Raw genomic sequence first — 20,538 nt, 5'->3', positions numbered from 1 at the left:
AGGAAGCTGCGCTCACAGCTTTTTTTCTTGCTTTTTTCTCTCTCCCCCTTTTGCAGCCAATTTCGCCCAGATGGCGGCGCGCTGAAAAGGGAATTGTGTTTTTTGCGTTAGATTGAGTTCTGACGTTTTGCAAACAGATGAAGATGCCAATCCACGGTACTGAGCCTAGAAGAAATAAATAAATAAATAAATAAAACAGCAACAGCCACTAATGCATTCATTTACTTTTGTGAGCTGTCAACATAATTTACTTGATCAAGTAAATTTATATTGAAAAATGACCAGAAACTCATTGCATCACACTAGGGCTTGATTTTGGAGAGGCTTTTTAAAAGCTCAATAAAGTTGATTTGGCATGATATGGTCATTTCGACACGAAGCACAAAAGAGAAGATAAATAAATGCAACTCATTTCTTCTTCTTCTTCTTTTTTCCTTCCTTCTTCTTTTTGCTTTTCTTATCTTCTACTTTCCGATAAATGCCAAAGCCTTTGCGGACCATGCAGCCTCTCCAGAAGGCCTGCACCTATGACGGACAAACGACACGAGTCAACTCACCACTCTCTTTCCACAAAGTCTTCCAAAGTACAGTTTGGAACAGTAAACAGATGTGAATTATGTTTACCCATGGGGGTGTACATATTTGCTTCAGCTTTGTAAACTGTGAACCAATTAAAAAATGAGGAACATCAGTACTGCATTTTGAAAATTATGGGGCTGCATTGTTTATTGGCTTGCTTTTTGAATTCATATTTTTATTCTCATTGTTGCGCACAAGTGATAGGTTGGCGCTAGGGGGTGCTATAGCTCCATCTGTAATATGAACAGCATGACCACCACACACCCCAAGAAATGTTGTGATTTACCCATTAAGCATACACGCAACCCCAACAACCCACACAGACCACTTGTAATCTGTGTTTGGCAACTTTCAAATGAATGAAAAGTTTTTACCTGAACAGCAGCTTTATTCCTAAGCTCCAACTGGCGCAGTCTCTCCTCCTCTTCCCTTTCCTCCTTCACCACCTCTTCCATCTCGCTGTACTAAAACAAGAAAAGAAACAAAAATAGTGCCCCACACTTATTATTGTTCATTTTCACTTTGAAATGGTTAGTTGCTTACCTTCTTTTGCATTGCTGTCAACTTCTCCAAGTTTGTTGCTCTTCTGTAGCGCGTGCTGTTGAGATGCTGCTCTTTCTCTTGCATGTTCTCATCAGTGCACTGCTGCCATTGTTGCAGCTTCTCTTGTAATTCCTGCTCAGCAAGAGGAACACGATGAACTTGGACCGATGAATAGGGTCCATGGGAAAATTGGACACATTTGGTTTGCTGGATCATCAACCAGATTTAACAAATATTTCACTTATTATTTCACTTCAAATTTTCACAATAATTCCTCGTAGCATTTTTGCAATTGTTCAGTGTTTTTATAATACCAACCGCATTTTGTTTTTTCAGGAAGAGCTTTGATTCCTCATGAACTCTCTCTTGCAGTTTAAAATGGTCTTCCAGCAGCTGAGACAGAAAGAGAGCGAGAGAGAGATCAGATGCTTTCAAATCTGTTTAACATGATATCCTGTTGCATTATATTATCATACAAATGTATTAACATTTCACATATGCAGCAGCAATATTCATAATTACACCAATGAAAAAATTAGGAGGAAACCACCAGTCAAAAGTACATCAATCTAACCAGAATAAAAGTTGGCTCCTTCTATTTAAGGAATTATCTATTGGGCAGTAAAAAATATTCAAATTTTAAATATAGTGTAATTGCCACCTCAATAGCCAAACAACTCGTGCAAATATTAACAGTGAATATGTAATATGCACGTGATTGTACCTGAAAAATCTTTACGTTATCATTAGCTCAAACAACAGTGGCTCTTGGAACAAAAATGGACGGCTGCACTCACCTCAACTTTGTCTACAAGTCGCTTCTCCGCTTCCTTAATCTCAATTTGTGTTCTCTGAAGCATCTGCGCCGTGCTTCTATCCTCGAGTTCCTTTCTTGCAGCATTCGATTCAATAAGTCGGCGAAGCCGATCGCTGAGATCGTCATGCAATTCTTGCAGTCCCTGATGAGATGGCGATGTGTTGATGTTGGAAATACATTTATTCACAACATCAAATCAGAAAACAATGGTAATTGAGAGGTGCTGTCTCACCTTCAGTTCATTGACTTTCTGTTCGAGTGTCTCTTGTCGCTTTGGAAGTGTACGTCTTCTTCTCTCCATCTCCCTCTTCTCCTCTCTGGGGGCAACACGACACAACACACTTCATCTTACCTAATAAAACATGTTTAAAACTACAGTGCCCGAACAGAAAAAATTATTCCCTATGACATCATGATATAAAAAGTACATAATTTATGAAGAGGCCCAGAGGTCAGTTTCTGTTGTGATTCTCATAACAGAACCTGCAGCTCACTGTGACGCTAAATAGGATGGGCTGTCTGCTACTCATGAGTGCTACATTCCAGATTTCCAAATGTAATATTGTTAAGCACATGGTGTTTAGCAAGCATTATTTTCACTCGATGATGTGTTGAAGAACCTTTTGCTGCTCTCAGCATTCTTCTCCTGGTCCTGTCCATCCACCACCTGCAACAGAAAGGTGAAGCTCTGCTTCTCCTCGAGCTCAGCCTGTAACTTGGAGACCTGCTGTGAGATGTAGTGACTGCATAGACACAACAAACACAGCAGAATCCACAAGCTGAGTCCAGGACAAATTCTCGTCGATTCATTGAATTGGTCATAGAATCTGTCTGTACTCACCAATCTCGTTTCACCTTTTTCACTCTGGCCTAAAGGCAGACACAATCATCACATTATCAAGGGTGTGTGCACTACGTTTACAGTTGACTACTGGGTATGGACTGTCCAGTATAATCACCTGTGACTTTTCAGTGCTACACTCCTTGTGAATCTGGAAGGTAAGAGCGTGTTCGAGAATGTCCAGCTGGTCTGAACACTCCTCCAGTACAGCTGCAAGCCTGAGACTCTGGACATGGGACAGAGACATCTAGAGAACAGGGATCCATTATGTAGAGTGAGGTGGACCACCAACAGATTGGGTTTAAAGTGATACATTGCCAACTTGAGAGACTGAAGGGCATATTATTACTATTATTTTTATTATTATTAGTAGTAGTAGTAGTGTCATCATTGTTGTTGTTTTTGTTGTTGTTGTGGCAGTGAACCACGTCATTTTGCTCAGACAATCGGTGAAGAAAAATAAACATTATATTATATATTATTGAATAGTAAAAAAAAATTCGAAACGTATTTTTTATTATTTGTCAATCCGCAATTAAACATGAAACAAACACATATTTCCACAAAATGCCTGTTGTACGTCGGGCACAGTAGGGGATCGGTAGTGGAAACTGAGAGATATAAACAGAGCTCAAATCATGATGTGCAAAGTGAACTTGTAAATATATCATAAAAAAAAAAAACGCGAAAATAACATACTTACTTCCATAATATTATGCGTGTGAAGTGTCCCAACAGCAAACAGAGTGGCGAGAGATGAGTTTTTAAGTCGCTATGGTAACGCTGCTGTCACGTGATACAACTGCCTAATAAAGACTGAAATTCAAACGCATTAAAAATATGACGTACACATTAATAACGCCAAAGAAGGAGAAACACCGCACAGCATATTTATTGTGTGTAAGTGTAGCAGTAACAAACGCGTTTGCACGGTCTAATCAAGAAGCGCACATGCAAACACACAACACACGCACACACACACAACATACACGCACGAATGGGAAATCAACCCCATAGGTCATGCTTTTTTAAATGGTCCAGACTCAATTAGGAAAATGCAATATCCAATAAAATGACCTCTATTGGGGCGGCCGACATCATTTTTGGGGCCCTTAGAAGAAGAGCAATTATCTTTTGTACTGATTATATTACCTATTTTGAAATTGATAAAAGAGAAGGGAAAAAGTATAGTATTGCATTCATTTATTTTTGATCACTTGTAGAACTCTGGTCAGGGAGCTCGAGCTTGATGGTAATACACCGACGATACAAGCGACACTGTTCATGCATGATAGTGATGCTTCTACTGAGGACTTCCCGAGTGAGCCAGCAAATCATCTGACAAGAATTTACACCAAATGGCTGTCAGTATACTAGTTTGATCGTATAAGACATCTTTTAAGGCAGAACATCCAAAAATAGAACCACACATCATTTATTTTCAGCCAACCAGTTTCTGGATGGCAAAGGAACATTATTGAAGGCATTACATCAATATTTATTGTATTTGTTACAATATAGCCTATTGTCCCCACTTCGTAACTGAAACTAAGCATCTGTACAAAACAGGATTATCAGGCATTTTGCCTGACGTACAAGTTAAAAAAATAAAGCGAACTTAATGTAGATTATGTATTGCTAGTGCCCAGAGTAAGAGCAGCAAGTTAACACATTTGGAACTGTCAGATATAAAAATGCAGAGTAAGCAGATATTTGAAATAAATGATTGAAAGGCAAGTTATAAGTTATATTGGTGGTAATTGTGTCTGTATGTGCACAAGAAGGATCATTTTAAAACTTGTCAAATGGAACCTGCTTGCTTGTGTTGTAGCGACATCATTTTATTTGTGCTTTCTCAGATTAGTTTGATACATAACAGATGCGTTTTGAATGTGAAATGCACAATTAAACAAAGTTCAGATGAAGACACTTCTGGGTGTTGTTTTATCAGACAACTCAGCGATAGAAATTAGTTATTGAGGATGTATTTTGGTGTGTTTTCAAATATAGAACATGCAGGGTCATCTTATGGCACAGTACCTGCACAAAAATATGTTTTAGGGAATGAATGAATGTAAAAAGCAACTTTGAATACAGTACTGAATCGGGTCAATATTCTTCTCACGATACTTGGCGGAGGAGCCACCATCCCAAAAAAGTCTAGTGTTGTATACAGACAAATGAATGCAAAAGAAAATTGAAACTCATACAAAATGTAATCTTTCAATGTTAGAATCTCTCTTACTTGAAGTTGCCCAGAGTTTCTTCTTCTTGTGCTTATTCAAGTGTGAGCTGGGGTAGACCACCTGACTGAGAGGAAGACAGTTTTCCACTTTGACAAACGTCAGTGTGATTGTTGTCCTCATTCCTCATGGAGCACAAATTAAAGGGTTATCCATAATATAATGAAAATGACTGCAGCTTTACAGTAGACAGCCATATGGAGAAGCTGTACACAATGACGAGGGCACAGCAAGAAAATCCCCACTGGCCACAGTTTTGTTATTTATGACTGTAGTTGGAAACAGCAAGAGGGACAGATGGAGATAGTCTAGATCTCGTTGATGGTTCGCTCAGACGGCCGGTAGTCCTCCCTTCCTTTCGGCGAGGACATGTACAAGGACTGCGTCTTGCGTTTTAAGCGAGCTCTTTTGGTAGCAAGTGACAAGCTGTGTTTGCTGGAGGCAATGATGTCAGTGATGAACTTCTTGCAGTCAACACAAACCTCCATGGTGGCCCAGTCTTCAGTCAGCTCTGATGGAAGCTCGAGTGCTTCGTGAGACTTTAAAGAGCCGTGCTTGGATAGCCTGAACGCAAAAGAAACACTCTCTTATATTGTATCGTGTATATAAAATGTGAAATAATATTAATATAATACAAAGAAATGAAATAATCATCCCAAAATAGTTGAATTAAAAATGGTTATGATTTGTGGTTACTCGCTTTTCTAGCATGAGCATACAAAACAAATGAATAAAAAAAATTTTTTAGCAATGGTTGATTTGCACACTCCCAAAATGGGTAACAAAGGCCTAAGATTTGTTTTTTGTTTCTTTCAATTCTTGCTTTCCTATTCAAAATTATTTTCCCCTCAGGCCAACTATTAAGAAAGAGGAGGATGAACATTTGCTATACAGTTCAAATGACTTACTTGGACATTGTCTTGTGGATGCTCGATCGTCTGTGGCCGCTGGAGGACTTGCCGGATTTGGTTGCCCCAGAAGCTTTTCCAGCTCTTTTGGCTTCTGATTTGGATGCAGTAGCTGCTGATGCTCCGTCCACAGCTGAAGTCAGCGGGTCTGCAGCCACAGCAAGTCCTTGTCCTTCAGAAGTCATGCTACTTATCCCCTCCTTGGGTTGAGTGTTAGTAGACCCAATGGAGTAGATGGGAAGACTGGAATAAGGTTTGGATGGCAATCTCATCTGTCAGAAAACAATTACAAATAGAGTTGTAATAACCTAAAGAAGATTGTGTTCTTATTTCAAATCAAAACAGTTTGATTCTGACATTTTACATTTCAGTTTCACACAATCCACCTTACTTTATTAATAATATATCATGATTAAAATAATAAATAGACTACAAATAAGAAGAATGTGTTACATGTCACCTTTCTGCAACACTGTGAACACACAGGCCTGTAAAGAAAAGAAAAGCAATTCATGAATGTGAGAGGTCCTTTTTTTTATGTGAATCTATTAAGTGGGTGGTGTTTTACTTTTTGCAAAACTGGCAGATGTAGGACCATGTGAAAAAGGAAAATCTTTTGGTCCGGCAGCAAAAGCAAAGCTGCAATGAAAACAAAACAGTTATTCTACAAACACTAAACTTTTTTTTTTTTTTTTACAAAACCTAATGCACTACTAATAACAAAAGAATATTCTTCAATTACTTTCATCTGCTTCTCGGATGTCATACAGTGCTAGTATAGCCAAGAAAACCGTTGCATTCTTATTATAGTATTATTGAAACTACTCTTGGAAATAACATCAAAGCGTACCTTTCCCCTCTTCATTGCGGTGTAGACTTCTTTATACTGCTGAAATTTCTCCAGTTCTGCTTTTACCAACACCTGTCTGATGTGCATCACTTCCTCCACTGTCAGAGACAGGCACTCTACCGGGAAACAAAACTCTTCCTGCATACATGCACACACAGAAACTCAGCAATTAGTGTTCCTGGCAACTTTTAGTGCTGTCAGCACGCACAGAAACTCAGCAATTAGTGTCCCTGGCAACTTTTAGTGCTGTCTAGCAACACAAAACTAAATAAAAACACTCGTCTTAATTAGCGTCGCACAGTTTATAGCAGTCCAAACTCTGCTTAAAAATGTCCAAAGATTGGCGTTTCCTCAAGAATGTACTAAATGTACTATTGTATCACCTGCGCCACAAGTTAGACTTGCTCTCACTAAGTCTAAAGTCTAATCTTCTTTCCGTCACTACTTTGTCAGGTGCTTTTGGAGGCGATATCCTAGCGAGGCACAGCGAGGTCTGCTAAATTCCCAAACTCTAAATTTCCCCAGTAAGACAAGATTAGATGTCGAGGGCACATGCGCTTGTCTATGAAAATAGGAGCCCTTTTTAGTTCAACCTCAGACACTGTTAATAGTAGACTCACCAGAGACTTTGAATTGTGTTTTGAGGGAGGCTGAAATAGTCGGACATTGGTCGGTGTTTCCTTCTCGATCGAGTGTCTCCTCTGGGGTGTCTGGCGCCTCTCTGGTTGTGGTGTAGATGAAATGGGCAGGAACATTGGTGGAGCTGGCGTTCGCAATACAAACACATTTAACTACTTGGGTTTCATGAAAATATCATTTATACTATCAGCATGATACTGGATTATCATTGATGAGGTGAATATTAATTCAGAACTCACTCTTTTTTCCCAGTGCTAACTCTGGAGATGTGTCATCCATTAGAGATGTTGTAACACTTGAAGTGCTTGCTGATCTGTGCCCAGAAAACTCCTCCTAATAAATAAATAAAAAGAATACACAAGAACACATGAAGCAACCTGCTCAGCAGACACCAGATGTTTTTTTGGAATAAAATTACACAAAAAAACACAATCCCTCACTGACATCAGAGTCAGAGATGTCGAGTTCGGCAAGGCTGGGAGCCTTCAAAAGCTTCTTCCTTTGAGGTACAGACTGAGACCCAGAGGGTTCTGCTTTGGGAGATGCCGGTTCAATAGTCAGAGACATAGTGCTGGAGGTCCTTCTGCCCATGCGTGGACTAAATTCATCTGCATAGAGCCAAACAAAAATGACTGTCATTAAAATAACCAGACAAATAGTAATGGATCTCAAAACATTTTCTCTTAGGATTTCTTGCATTCATTGTCTTTGTGATTCCAAATCTAATCTTTTCATCATTTCATTACGTTTGTTTGAACGAGTTTGTTTGAAAGTCAAACAGTGCAAGAATTCTTAGAATAGAAGATCATATTTGGAGATCCTTTTGAAGTGAGAGAGGGGAGGAATGGCGGAATTAAGTTGGTCAGAGTGCGAAGGATTGGAGGAAGCTGGTGTTAAACACAAAGCAAAGAGGCATCTTTCATGAAATATTCACACCTCGGGCTCCAGACGTTTTGAGAAATTTAAGAATAGATCAAATCTAAAACCCGAAGGGCACTGATAAATAAATACTCATTTGGCTGTACAAAACAGAGTACCTATTGTAACTCAAAGTTGATGTACACAGCCTGCGATTGGATGGTGACCAGTTCAGGGTGTACCTCGCCTCTCACCTGGAGTCTGATGGAACAGGCTTCACCACACCCATGACCCAAATATAGAGGATGGACGGATGGATGGATGAATAGATGGATGGATGGATGGATGGATGGATGGATGGATGGATGGATGGATGGATGGATGGATGGATGGATGGAGAAGCAGAGGAATAAATCACCTTCGAAATTGTTCTGAGTTAAGGTTTCATGAACTCTGAAACTTTTGCAAAAAAAAAATATTTGCAAAGAAGATTGAGAAGAAAGGATGGAGTCAGTGTGAAAGCAGTGCGAGATGGGAAATGAAAAGCCACAGCTGATATTTCTCCTGTTTGAGGGGGGAAAGGCATCATCCATATGAGCACCTCAGCTTCAAGAGATATTTTTACGCTGCAAGATTCCAACTTAGACTGAATATTGCGATACATTGTGCACTTCACGGTGATGTGTCCAGTTTTCACAGAATATTTGATTCGATAACATATTAGTTGACAGCCAGGCAGGTGGACAGACAAGACCATTGGGTTAGGTTTAGAAAAAAAAAAATCTTCAAGCGCAAAGCTCATACTTTACCTCGTCCTGTACGGAACAAATCCTGTGGCATACTTCGAGTTTTCCCAAAACCTAAAAGGGAATACCTACTTCATTAGGAAAGCTACATAAACCTTCTCACTTACGTCACAAGTCTATTCTTAATTAAGAAATTCAAGAATTGAATAAATTGTTTTTCTGCATTAATTTATTTTGTAGCTTTACAATGCAGTGTTGTACAGTGCATAGCGCTTGACCTATTAGAAGCCATAGAATGCCACGACTGCCTAAATCTTCCATTGAGACTCGTCCTCACTTGGTGTGATATCCCGTTGGTATAAAAAAACATTTTAATTCTCTAATAACTATCAAGTGATGGTTTTAGCAGCAGCCTGACTGATTGGCAAGCAGTCCAGGATGCACCCAGCCTGCCCCTTCCCAAAGACAGCTTGGATAGGCTCCAATGTGACCCTGAACAGAGTAAGTGGTAGAAAGTGGATAGATGGATGGATGTTTTTGGCAGTGTAGCAAATGGACTCATGAAGGTTGAGGTTTTGAAGTACCTAGTAACAAAGTCTGGTGGTGTCTCTGATCTCACTGGGATCGATTATGGTTTCAGTGTCATGTTTCTTTTCCAGCTGTTCAATCATGATAATGGTGTCAAGGTGACCATGGAAACAAGCCATTCTCCTTTACTTCAGGATAATTATTTTCTCTTTTTCTTGTCATTGGTTCCATTGGTCACAGATCAGAAAGTGATGCTATATCCATATGAAGCAATTGTCTTCTGCAAGACAATCCAATAGGGGTGTTCATCTGCCCAATAAAACATTATTCGATATGTATTTCAAGATATTAGTATGACTCAAGGATGAAACATTGAGCTTCAATTCCATTTGAATCTACATTTGGTACTACAACTGGTGGAGCACACATATAGGATAATTCCACAGCATGAATGATTGAGCGTGATAAAGTTTGTGTGGATGAGATGAGACACTGGCTTCAGTAAGAGCAACGTGGGCCTTAGCATTTCATTGGCTGTTTAAAGTAATTACGCAGGGAGAAACTGAATCATCATGTGACCAAACAGCTCAGGCGTCCTACTGCATGTTGCTCCATTGGCATGTGTATAAAACTCCGCATGGTCACCAGTAACCACAAAAGACCGTTTTGTACTACGTACACCAGCAATGACAATCTCTTTACTAGTAATATTTACTTTTTGGACTATTTGGGATAATGATTGCAGGACTTCTTGTTTTCTTTTTTACTTTCATTTTGCACTCCGGCTTTGCTTCCACTGGAATTTGGTCCAATACCATATATAACATTAAATAAAGATTCTGGTATGAAACAAAGTTATTACTGTACACTATATCAATGCTAATAGAGGCTTAGCTGAAGTAGAATTCCTTGAAATTAATTGTTCATTTAAGTGCAACAATGCCTTCCAAATCAGTTTTCACAAAATATTAACATCTTTGCTTTTGACGTTTAGGTTAATGAATATTTCTGTAATTGTTCCATTGCATTTTTTCTATATAACTCAGATTGGCTCCTCCTGAACAGTGTCCCACATCAGCACATTGTACAACTACACATATCAGCCAACCTTCACCAACTACGAAAGCATGGAATATGAATGTAGGTGTGTATTATGATCATGAGGAGGCGGAGGAGAATGAGCAGCCATAGCGAGTGAGGAGAGGAGAACTAAATAAATTAAAAAGCCAAGGAGGCAGCAGGAGGCACGTTACCTGACGCATCAAAACTGAAAGACATGCTAAGTGGCCGAATTACTGCAACGAGAAATGCATGGCATGTGACAGTCACTTTGATTAAGAGGTTATTTGAGGCAGTGTTATTTTCAGTAGGACACTTCTACTGCATGGAGAAAGACATTCTGGACATTAGCATGCCTATGTTTGTGTTTCAAGTGCAGAACAAAACTTGGACTTTTGCAATTCAAAAGAAATTAGCAGTAATTGTTGTTTGTATAGCATTCAGGAGTATTACAGTTTACGCTCACTATCTTTTAAGCGATATTGTTAGGAATGCAATTGCAGGTGATAGCAAATATGAAGGTTTCAGTAGCATTAGCAAAGAGAAGAGCAGCGAAGGAAATCAACAACAGCATTGTTACATTTGAGACAAAACTCTTGATCGGTAGTCAGAATTAATTTGGACTTAGTAAGTAATTAGAACGGTTAGTATGTGAAAGATTCACGTCACATTAAGGATAAGTTTCGTACTGTATGTGTAAGTGATGCTTGACATCCAAGACAAAAGTAGAACTTGATTAGGAAATGTTTCTGCCATCTACGAGGAGTGGGATTTGCAGAGTAATTTGCAATATGAAATTATTGTGATTTTTTGCCAACACTAACAAATACTATACACACATACACGCAGAATGTTTACTGTAACTAATACAGAATCAAAAGAGATAATTGCGATATCGATATTTTGAAGTGTTGATAGTCTTACCCATCCGTCCCCTGCGAACCATATCTGGAGTCACAGGTCGAAGTTTCCGCTCAGATTTAATTCCTTCTAGGATCCTCTCATGCAGGGTTGGAGGAGGCTGAGTCGGTGGCTTTAGTTTACGTGCAGACACCTTCCAAATAATGTCGCGATTAACAGAAAAACAATTATATTGGGATGCTTAAGAATGGACTACAAAAAACTAGTGTGATGTGAGAGATCGCCAAGATTGGCACTTAATTTTTCTGTACATTACTACTCATTGATTACAACTTCATAATTGTGATTAGCAGACGGAGGAATTTAGTTCCACTTACAGGGTTAAGGGGTGGTCTGGATCTAATGAACTCCAGTATGGCTTCATGAGCACTCTTCTTAATCCTGGGCGGAATGTCTCCATTCACCTGAAACAACACATGAATGTAAAGATGAATACAAATACTGAAATTAATTTTGAAAAGCAGTTGAAACAACAAACGTCATTGCAGTTCATTCGGCCAAGTGTGAATGTTATCATGCAAAACTTGGTAGAGGTGGTCTCTATCCACTTTTCCGTGAACTCAGACGCTGTTCAGTTTACTTCAGCTCAAGTGGAACCAGTAGCCAGAAAAGATTAGCTCAGGTGACTGAACTGAAGTCACCAAGTATTTTGGATTAACAAATACAACAGTTTTACTCGTGAAGGCTTTCAAAATGTACTAAATGGTATCATACATGTCTACAAATGATAATAGTGCAACTATTCTGCTTTTGAGGTAAATAAATAGAACAACAAAAAAAGCATTCAGCATTATATACAGTTTCATATTAGGCACTAACCATGACTTTGCGCAATTTGTAGCGTTTGGACCTGATATCATCCATGAGCATTTCGTAGGGAGTAAGATGGTACTCAGTGGGCAATGGGTTGTACTGACGCTCTTGCACCTTTTTTAGCTTGACTCCTTCTCGAAGGTCTCTCATCACCTGAACCCAGAATCGAGCCTGACAGGAGGTAAAGGACATTGGAAGCATGGAGTCACACACAAAAATATATTACATAAATGTCATTGCTATAAATGAAGTTATACGTAGATGATGATGGCAGGTCTTGGTTTGATTGGATTGATTTTTATTATGACACTTTATCATCTAGAATTGAGTTCAGGCATGTTCAGTTGATCAATTGAGATCAATGATAGTTTGTATGTTACCCAATCAGCATTTTCTAAGTCATCAAGGTCTCTTTTGGGATCTTGTGTTGACTCTTCCATCTTACGAAGATTCTGTTAGAGAAAAGAGAAGGCTGAGTTAGTGAATTCTAAATTTTGATTTGACATTTAAGTTGTTCTCCACCTGGCTGACTGTTTCTAAGAACTATTATGTTTCGCAAGTATTGAGAAGAGCAACAGATGTTCATTGAGTGTTGAATTTAAAATAAAAGCTGCCCTATGATAACTGTCAAATTTCAGCAAGCCATGAAAAAGAGTGTGTTAAGTGTTTTGTAATTCTTGATTCTTGAGGTATTTTTATAAAATACACATGGGAACACATATACGTGTACACGCAAGTACACACACACACACACACACGCACACACACACCAACAACAAAAACAAACACAACAACGACAAAAGAAAAACCTAAACATATCCCCTTTCATATTTCTTGTCCTCTGCTTCAATGTTGATTAGCTGCCTTTGTGCAAATGTCCGCAAGAGACATACAAAGAGACAACAGACACTGCTTGGCATTAACGACTGGTAGTGGTTAGTGGAAAAAGACAACTCCCCTGTCCAATGTCATAACATCGCATTCAGACGAGGCAATGCTCTGTGGGGGAGGGAGACTCACAGCTGATCTCCCTGATTTGCAGAAGCACAGATGTATGCATACTGTGTATTACGAAATCACGCCAGCATCCACGTGTGGTGGGTCGCTATGGGTAACAGTGGATATAAAAGGTCTACACATCTATGTTCGAATGCCAGCTTTTTGTGGTGAATAAGATCAATTGTTTCCAAACCTTTTTCCCCATAAATATGATTTCTAGCTTGTGCAACTCCGGCATATTTATATTGATGTTTTATACTGACATATTGATCAATGTACATTGTCCTAATCGAATAAATGAATGAATGAATGAAAGTGGAAGTATATCTAATTTATAATAACGTAATGTAATGAACAAGGCTATTGGAATAAACAATGTAATTATTTGCAGCTAAATAAAATAGAAGTACAGAAAATATTTATGGTATGACAGCTTAGTGACGTTCATTTGTTCTGTTTTGTTTTTTCTTTTTTTTTCTCTCGCCATTAATAAGAATCCTCTCTTCACTTCCTTTTTTTTTTTAAACTGTTATGTAACCGAACAAATTCCCTCTATTCATTCACATGTACGTATTATGCACACTGAAAGGGCAGTTTTAGAAGCACAGAAGTGGACGAAACCCTGAGGTTGATTACACATGCACACATGCTCACTCATTCACTCACTCACTTGCTCACTCAGTACACAACAGGAAATGGCAATTTCAAACCATTGCTGCCCAAGAGGCAAAGTCTTCACGTGATGTTAATAGATGAATAAACAGTAGAAAAACATGGTGTTGTTGTCATGGTAACATGCTAACAGTGATCAAGGGGAAATTTAAAATACATTGAGGAAATAATTCCGTTGTCAAGCTCACTTTTGTTGCCCGCAGTTCAAATTTCCAGTCTTATCAAGACGAATAAATTCCAACAACAGATAAGTAGCATTTGTAGAATAATCTGAAATGACTTGTCATTGAATAAAATGGTGACAGAAATTCAAAAGTCAATATTTTGTGAAAAAGAATGTATTTTTTTCATCTATTAAAACTTGCATACAGCCATAACTTACATAAAATACTCAGTTATGATTTTTTTATGAAGTGACATCACAGAGCGCCAAAGTGATTCATAATGCTGCCTGTCTGCACATTCGTTTTGGAAAGTCAGTGTGAGTCTGCAGTTTTGTCTGAGTGTCAGCATGGCAGATCTATGTAGGACATGTTACCCTCATTGTCTTCATTGTGGCCCATTTCAGCCTGTCAGCTAGATGGGACGTCTTATCAGCACCACACTTCACTGCTACCTCGACTATTGGGAATCACAATTTGGTACACTACTTTTTATTGCTAGTCATTTGTATTTACAATCGTTTATGGCTGCATCATAAGCATTTTGATATTTGTTACAATCAATCAAATATATTTAGAAACACTTTCCCCCATTCTTTAAAAAAAGTTATTAATAGAAGACTTGCTGTATTGCTGGGAATTCAACAAAGATCTACAGATTATAGCACCATTATTTTGACAGACAGCAATGAAGAAAACAGCTCCTTGATGCTGCAGAGAGCCTTAATTGGGTCAAATTTAGTAAAAATATCCACTTTATTGTATTGTCATATTGAAACTCATTTAAAGAAATTCAAAGAAATCAAAGCAAGAAGCTTCTTGTTTTACTCTACCCGGATGCAGTGTACAAGAGGGTCTTGTTCCAAACCCAGTCAACAAACAGCAATTAGTGAATTAGATAAAGATGTATGACTAAGAGTATGCGATGTCATAACATGACTCATAAAGCATGTGCCATAATGAGGCCATTTATTTATTTATCCACAGGCATTACCACAGATGCCTTCAAGTATCAGCTGATGCTCTTGTCCACATTTCTGTGAGGCGCTGTCATTTGCATGCCTATTTTATGCTACTCTTTAAGCCTTCTTCCATGCCATGGCTTTTAAATTAAACAGAATAGATATAATAAAATAAAAATTGCTAATCTTATTACTCTCATCTAGATACTTCATTAGGTTCCTCCACATAATCTGAGAAGCTCCAATAATACATCACGTATAATTTAACAATCTGTTAACAACCATAATTGTTAGTTTGACATTTGTAAATCTTTTGTTTGACAGGCATCAGTGTGACAATCCGTCCATTTTCTACTGCCTATCCTGTTCAAGGAAGCTATCCAAGCTGACTGAGCGAAAGGTAGACTGCACTTGAGACTGCCTGCTAGTCAAGCTCAGTTGATGTAGAGACAAAAAAGAAATTCAATTCACATCGACTCCATGCTGACTGAGCAACTACACGTCCTCAGGTGCTGTTGTCATACGGCAGCATTTACGCATGTGGACTTTGTGAAAATAGAGCCCTTAGTTATGAAGCCTTCACCATGTGCACTAGTAGCTTCATAATGCTTCCATTGTCCCGAGCACCCACGAGGCATGTACTGAAAGCCGACTACATTAAATCTCCTGCCTCACTAAGTCTTTCAGAGAAAAAGTAAAGGTCAGTGATAATCTGGAAAGGTTATTGTGAATGGGCGGGACTTTTCCACACCCATAACTATGATCGGGATAATAGAAATGACGACTCACCTCTTTGGCACTCTTGATCTTGTCCAAGAAAGTCCTTAATTCCCTCGTCTCTGTGTACAAAGCCCGACATACTGCTTGGTAGTGACTAGGGGCGTCCGACTGACTAGGTAGATGATCCATACACAGCTATATGAAAGAAGAAAAAAAAGTGGTATTCTTGAAGTTTTCACACTCCAAATATAATAAGGACAGCAAGCAAATCTACGTACAGTACCTTGAGGATACCTCTATAGCCATGAACACTAGACGTATTGTCAGCGGCATCATCTGCCTCATCTTCTTCCTCAGTTGCCTCGTAACCTTCATCAGGGCAGACGTCCCTTTCGGCTTCTGCTATGTTGGTCATCATGTCAATGAGCTGCTCCAGTGGAGGACTGAGCTCCCTCTCTTCATTCTCTTTCAGTCCGTAGTCCAGAGCCTTATAGATCATGATGCCCAGAGACTCTATCATCTGCACACGCACATAGAACACCACATCTTATTAGAATCCTAACAGTAATTCTCTGCCCAGTGACCTTTACACTTTGTTTTGGTTAAACTGCTTTCTCAACGTGTCAGTCCATTTTGTTCAAACTGGACTAATTTTCAGATGCATGATTGTCAAAGGATTGCTAACCTCAATGCTATGGGCATATATTCATGAAAATAACCCCGCCTACGCCCTAGCTTCTACTGAGTCACATCACATGGTCCAAATGCCACTGACTGGTATTAACTCTGAACTTCTATATTTCATTACAAAGACCTGCATACTGTATGTGTAATATAACAAAAATATTTTCTGAATATTTTCATAATTCTTTATAACAGTGTTTTATTTACCCCCTGAACTATTTGTTTATGGCAATAGAGACACTTTTGATCTCAATAATAATATTTCATGCTCAAAATGATGAAAATCCCAAACAAACAGACTCAAGTAATGTTATATTACAAGAGTATAAAAAGCATGGGTAGAGTACACAGAACGCTAAAAGCACTTCTGCTGTTTATAGGAAAAATAATCTTAGCTAGTCATTTTTATCCATATGCTTGAAAGACTTTGTTGCTCTCCGTTTGGACTGACTATTTGCAGTGTAAAAAACAAAATGTGGAACTAGAGAATCATGCTTGACAATGCCAGCAACCCCAAGACCTAGACAAAAGACCAAAGTGAGAAATCACGCAGGGAATTAATCTGCTTCCCTGAACACTGAGAAAAGAATGAGAACTGGTATAAACAAGTGGTCAAAATCAGTGGGGGCAACAGTGGGACTGAGTGGGCCCGAGTTAGGTGGGATGGAAGTTACAAACCGCATGCTCACTATCTATATCACGGTTTATCATTTACTCTTCCACAATATCACTATTTGGAGAAATCAGTGGTTTTACAGTGTATTGCTAGGTTGATGCCCACACACGTGCACAAGGAAAGCCAATTTGGACTTTTCAGAGATTTATTGAAAGCCAGGAGAACAGTATAACATGTATCGTAATTGCTCGGGCATAGTTTTTATTCCTTTGGAGCACTTTTTTTTTAAAAATGCATCTGAAATAAAGTTGTATTCCAACGGAAAATATTGAAGTCGTATTGTATTTAAGACAAATAACCTCCAACTCTGAGTGTAATTTGAAGGGGGTTTACAGATGACGACTAGTCAATCAAGCACACTACGCTCAATTTGAAGATCTCCGTGAGTGCTTCCTAGGCTTCCAAGCAGCAAAGTGGAATAATGGAGTGAAGGAAAGATGAAAAACAAAAAAATAGATAACTTGGTTAAGGATGAAGATATGGAAATTTGCAGCTGTTGCTGTGGCCATTATCACAAGCAAGGGTCACATCAAATTGATTAAAATGACAACATGTTTGTCACTAAGAAGTCAACTGAAAAGGCTGAATTAGAGGTTGTTTGACAGGGTGCAATTATTTTGGCTTTTCTGCTTCTGTCCTGCAAAAGATTCCACAGCCTCATCTCAACTGTTTATTTCGGCAGTGGATTTAGTTTAAAACAAATCGTGATGAAAGAAAATAATATTGTATTAATTTAGCCGTCATTTCGAAGCACATTATCTTACTTTCACAGGAATCGTATTAACTGATATTTGTAAATTTTATCTTATTTTCCTTTGTTGGTGGTGACCAAAGGAATTCAATCACAGTGGCAGTGTAACTTTATGAGTAGACAGAAATCAATGAAAAACTTTATGACTTGTACACACGACATGACATTCCACTGCAGATGTCCGCTCGGTGAACTCGACAATTGTTTATTTGCTTCTTGGTCTTCTCTCCGGGTACTAAAGTGCCCTTCCACATCCCCAAAATATTATAATTATTTGAAATTCAAAATAATCCCCAACATATGCATATATAATTTCTTTTCCCCAATCTTGTTCTAGATGAAAACAAAATATGCAATTGGTCTAGAAAGTCTCATTTCATTTAGTCTGAGACTAATTTAGGAAACTGACTAGTGAACAAATGTAGAAATGAAGTAAAATTTGTGGAATTGCCTCGAAGACAAAATAAAGAACATCATCTGACATTCACTACGTGAAGTGTTCACATTCTTTGAAACCATGTGCACACAATGTGCTGTTTTTCAATTTGGAGTTGTTGCGTATATAATATGATTATAGATACAAATTAGAGTAACGTGAAAGATTATAAAAAATTAAGATTTAAATCTAAAATTTTGTCTTGAAATACACATAGCTAAAAGTAGGTGGAAAGTGAAATCCATGTTTTGTGTCACATTTTAGTTATCATTTTACTTTTATTGAGAGTTCTGCCTGTAGCTACGATGTTGTCAACTAATTCAGACAACAGCAAGTCATGCTCATTTCCAGTAACTAAAAAATAAAACAAGTGAGCCACTCACCTCTATCTGCGTACTTGGATTGTATTTTCCTGTAGGATAAAAAAAAATGTGTCACATGTTAAGTACCAAATAACTGAATAGAAAAACACGTGTTTGTCTGCACTTTGAGTGACATTTTAGTTGGTAATATGTCACGAGATTTTTACATAAATCTTTTTTTTCCCCTGTAAAATATGTACCTTGGCTTAATAAAGTTGGGGAAACTCTGCCTTAGAAATACCAATAATAAAACTGGTATGTAATAGTACAATAGGTGTTTTTTTTACTCATTGCTTCTGGACACCTTGTCATAAAACAATTATTGATCCGTAGGGCCTTTGTTCCGAGATATCCAGTCTAATCACATGCTTTTTCCATAAAGCCTCTGCTGCAATAAGCATTGTGACCTGATGTGAAAAACCTCATGATTCTTAACACATGATATGAGTGCACTTTTCATGCAAAGGAATATGTAGGTGAAAGAAAACTGTGGAAATTCAACGAACACTTAATACTACTGTAGTAATTTAAAAAAGACCACAACCAGATGGGAGAAAAGAGAATGCGCCTTTGTTTGTCATTGGTCATTCTGATTTAAGCATGACACTTTTTTATTTAATTGTATGGCTGTACATTAACAGACAAGCTACATACGTGCATTTTTCTCACAGATGGCAGTGCATTTGGGATATCACGGCTAGATTGTAACATTTACGGGCATATATGGCCACCACAGCACAGCTATGGTATTGAGCCAAGCTGCACGCCACTCACTCCGTTGAGACCAAATATTTACCTTCACAGCTTTGTTTTTGCAATCTCACCGATCCGTCCTTTGCGATCTGAACGTCTCCCGGTCCTGATATTCTTACAATGCCCCCCGCCGACGTCAACTCGGCTGCATCGGAGCATCTCCTCCTCCTCCGCTGTTCCTTCATCAGCGACACACAGCATTGGTAACACACGGCCCAAGCCTGCTCTTCGTTAATGGGTTGGCTGTAAAGCCCGAGGATCTCCTCCAAAGACAGATCATCCAACCGCGGGTCCTCCATGGAAGTCATTGCGACGTGGTGCTGATGTTCATCGAGCTTGGTCGCAGCATCCGTCAGTCCTCCATCCAGACCGCCCCCATGCTCGGCCATCCTTTCATTCTCTCAGCGCTGGATGGAGGAGAACCGGTGGCGAGAGCAGGCCCGGCCCGATAGGCGAAGCTAACCAGGAGGAGGCATTGATGCTCACTCACATCCTCCTTGGCAGCAGTCTGGAAGCGCTCAATAGCTTTTCCTCTATTTGCCCGCTCAGGGCACAGTCACGAGACACTGTGCGGCTGAAGCCAGCCACCTCTCATGGCTCAATGTGCATGTGTGTTACTTAAATCACTGCCTGGAAAGCTCAGGCTCTTATCACGTGACGTCTCCCCCTCTCACAGCCATGCTTTATTGTTTTTCTCTAACTGGAGTGAATCATCAAAACTGTCCAACATTCAAAGTGCTATAGTGGCAATGCTTCCCAACCTTTGGTGAACCAATTAATAACATAATGACAAAAATTCACCAAAGCAAAATTCTCACAAAAAAGAAAATATCCTGAAATAATAATGTACTTAATCTGTGTGTAATCCAGTTTTGCACACAAATTTAAGAGAATATCCTGAAATAATAATGCACTAATCTGTGTAAAATCCACTCTGGTTGAACACAAATTTTTCTGGCAACAGGTGAATGAATACACAGGTTAACTGTACCTTCTGCCATCTAGTGGAAGAGCATT

General features: G+C 38.8%; 2 protein-coding genes across 2 annotated transcripts; both read right to left on the bottom strand.

Annotated features, from left to right (window-relative positions):
• Positions 1 to 137: 137 nt before the first annotated feature.
• iqcg (IQ motif containing G) lies at positions 138 to 5,146 on the bottom strand. Its single transcript, XM_061289058.1, has 11 exons — positions 5,026 to 5,146; positions 3,333 to 3,391; positions 2,899 to 3,027; positions 2,781 to 2,809; positions 2,560 to 2,682; positions 2,172 to 2,256; positions 1,920 to 2,081; positions 1,441 to 1,515; positions 1,123 to 1,254; positions 954 to 1,043; positions 138 to 525 (listed from the first exon to the last, which is right to left on the bottom strand). Exons 1-11 carry the CDS (start codon positions 5,144 to 5,146, stop codon positions 409 to 411), a joined length of 1,122 nt encoding a protein of 373 aa, XP_061145042.1. The 3' UTR covers positions 138 to 408.
• On the bottom strand, positions 3,969 to 20,224 carry LOC133161333 (protein spire homolog 1-like). The gene is made up of 17 exons (XM_061289758.1): positions 19,565 to 20,224; positions 18,790 to 18,818; positions 16,143 to 16,379; positions 15,929 to 16,054; positions 12,726 to 12,797; positions 12,352 to 12,516; positions 11,850 to 11,936; positions 11,536 to 11,665; positions 9,088 to 9,138; positions 7,865 to 8,028; positions 7,660 to 7,753; positions 7,402 to 7,544; positions 6,782 to 6,919; positions 6,500 to 6,570; positions 6,392 to 6,419; positions 5,932 to 6,203; positions 3,969 to 5,587 (listed from the first exon to the last, which is right to left on the bottom strand). The coding sequence occupies exons 1-17, from the start codon at positions 19,908 to 19,910 to the stop codon at positions 5,332 to 5,334; spliced, it is 2,409 nt and encodes an 802-aa protein (XP_061145742.1). The 5' UTR covers positions 19,911 to 20,224; the 3' UTR covers positions 3,969 to 5,331.
• Between the last annotated feature and the right edge of the window lie 314 nt (positions 20,225 to 20,538).

The sequence above is a fragment of the Syngnathus typhle genome, linkage group LG10 (assembly GCF_033458585.1).
Source record: "Syngnathus typhle isolate RoL2023-S1 ecotype Sweden linkage group LG10, RoL_Styp_1.0, whole genome shotgun sequence".
Classification (NCBI taxonomy): Eukaryota; Metazoa; Chordata; class Actinopteri; order Syngnathiformes; family Syngnathidae; genus Syngnathus; species Syngnathus typhle.
The sequence above is the reverse complement of the archived record's forward strand: the minus strand, read 5'-3'. Positions and strand labels throughout refer to the sequence as shown.

Coding starts and splice junctions, on each gene's coding strand:
- iqcg (XM_061289058.1), bottom strand. CDS start 5,146: ATGAGGACAACAATCACACTGACGTTTGTCAAAGTGGAAAACTGTCTT. Junction 2,082..2,171: donor AGAAAGTCAATGAACTGAAG/GTGAGACAGCAC, acceptor CCATCTCATCAG/GGACTGCAAGAATTGCATGA. Junction 1,044..1,122: donor TGACAGCAATGCAAAAGAAG/GTAAGCAACTAA, acceptor TTCTTGTTTTAG/TACAGCGAGATGGAAGAGGT.
- LOC133161333 (XM_061289758.1), bottom strand. CDS start 19,910: ATGGCCGAGCATGGGGGCGGTCTGGATGGAGGACTGACGGATGCTGCG. Junction 12,798..15,928: donor AGATCAAGAGTGCCAAAGAG/GTGAGTCGTCAT, acceptor TTTCTCTAACAG/AATCTTCGTAAGATGGAAGA. Junction 6,571..6,781: donor CCGCAATGAAGAGGGGAAAG/GTACGCTTTGAT, acceptor TTTTCATTGCAG/CTTTGCTTTTGCTGCCGGAC.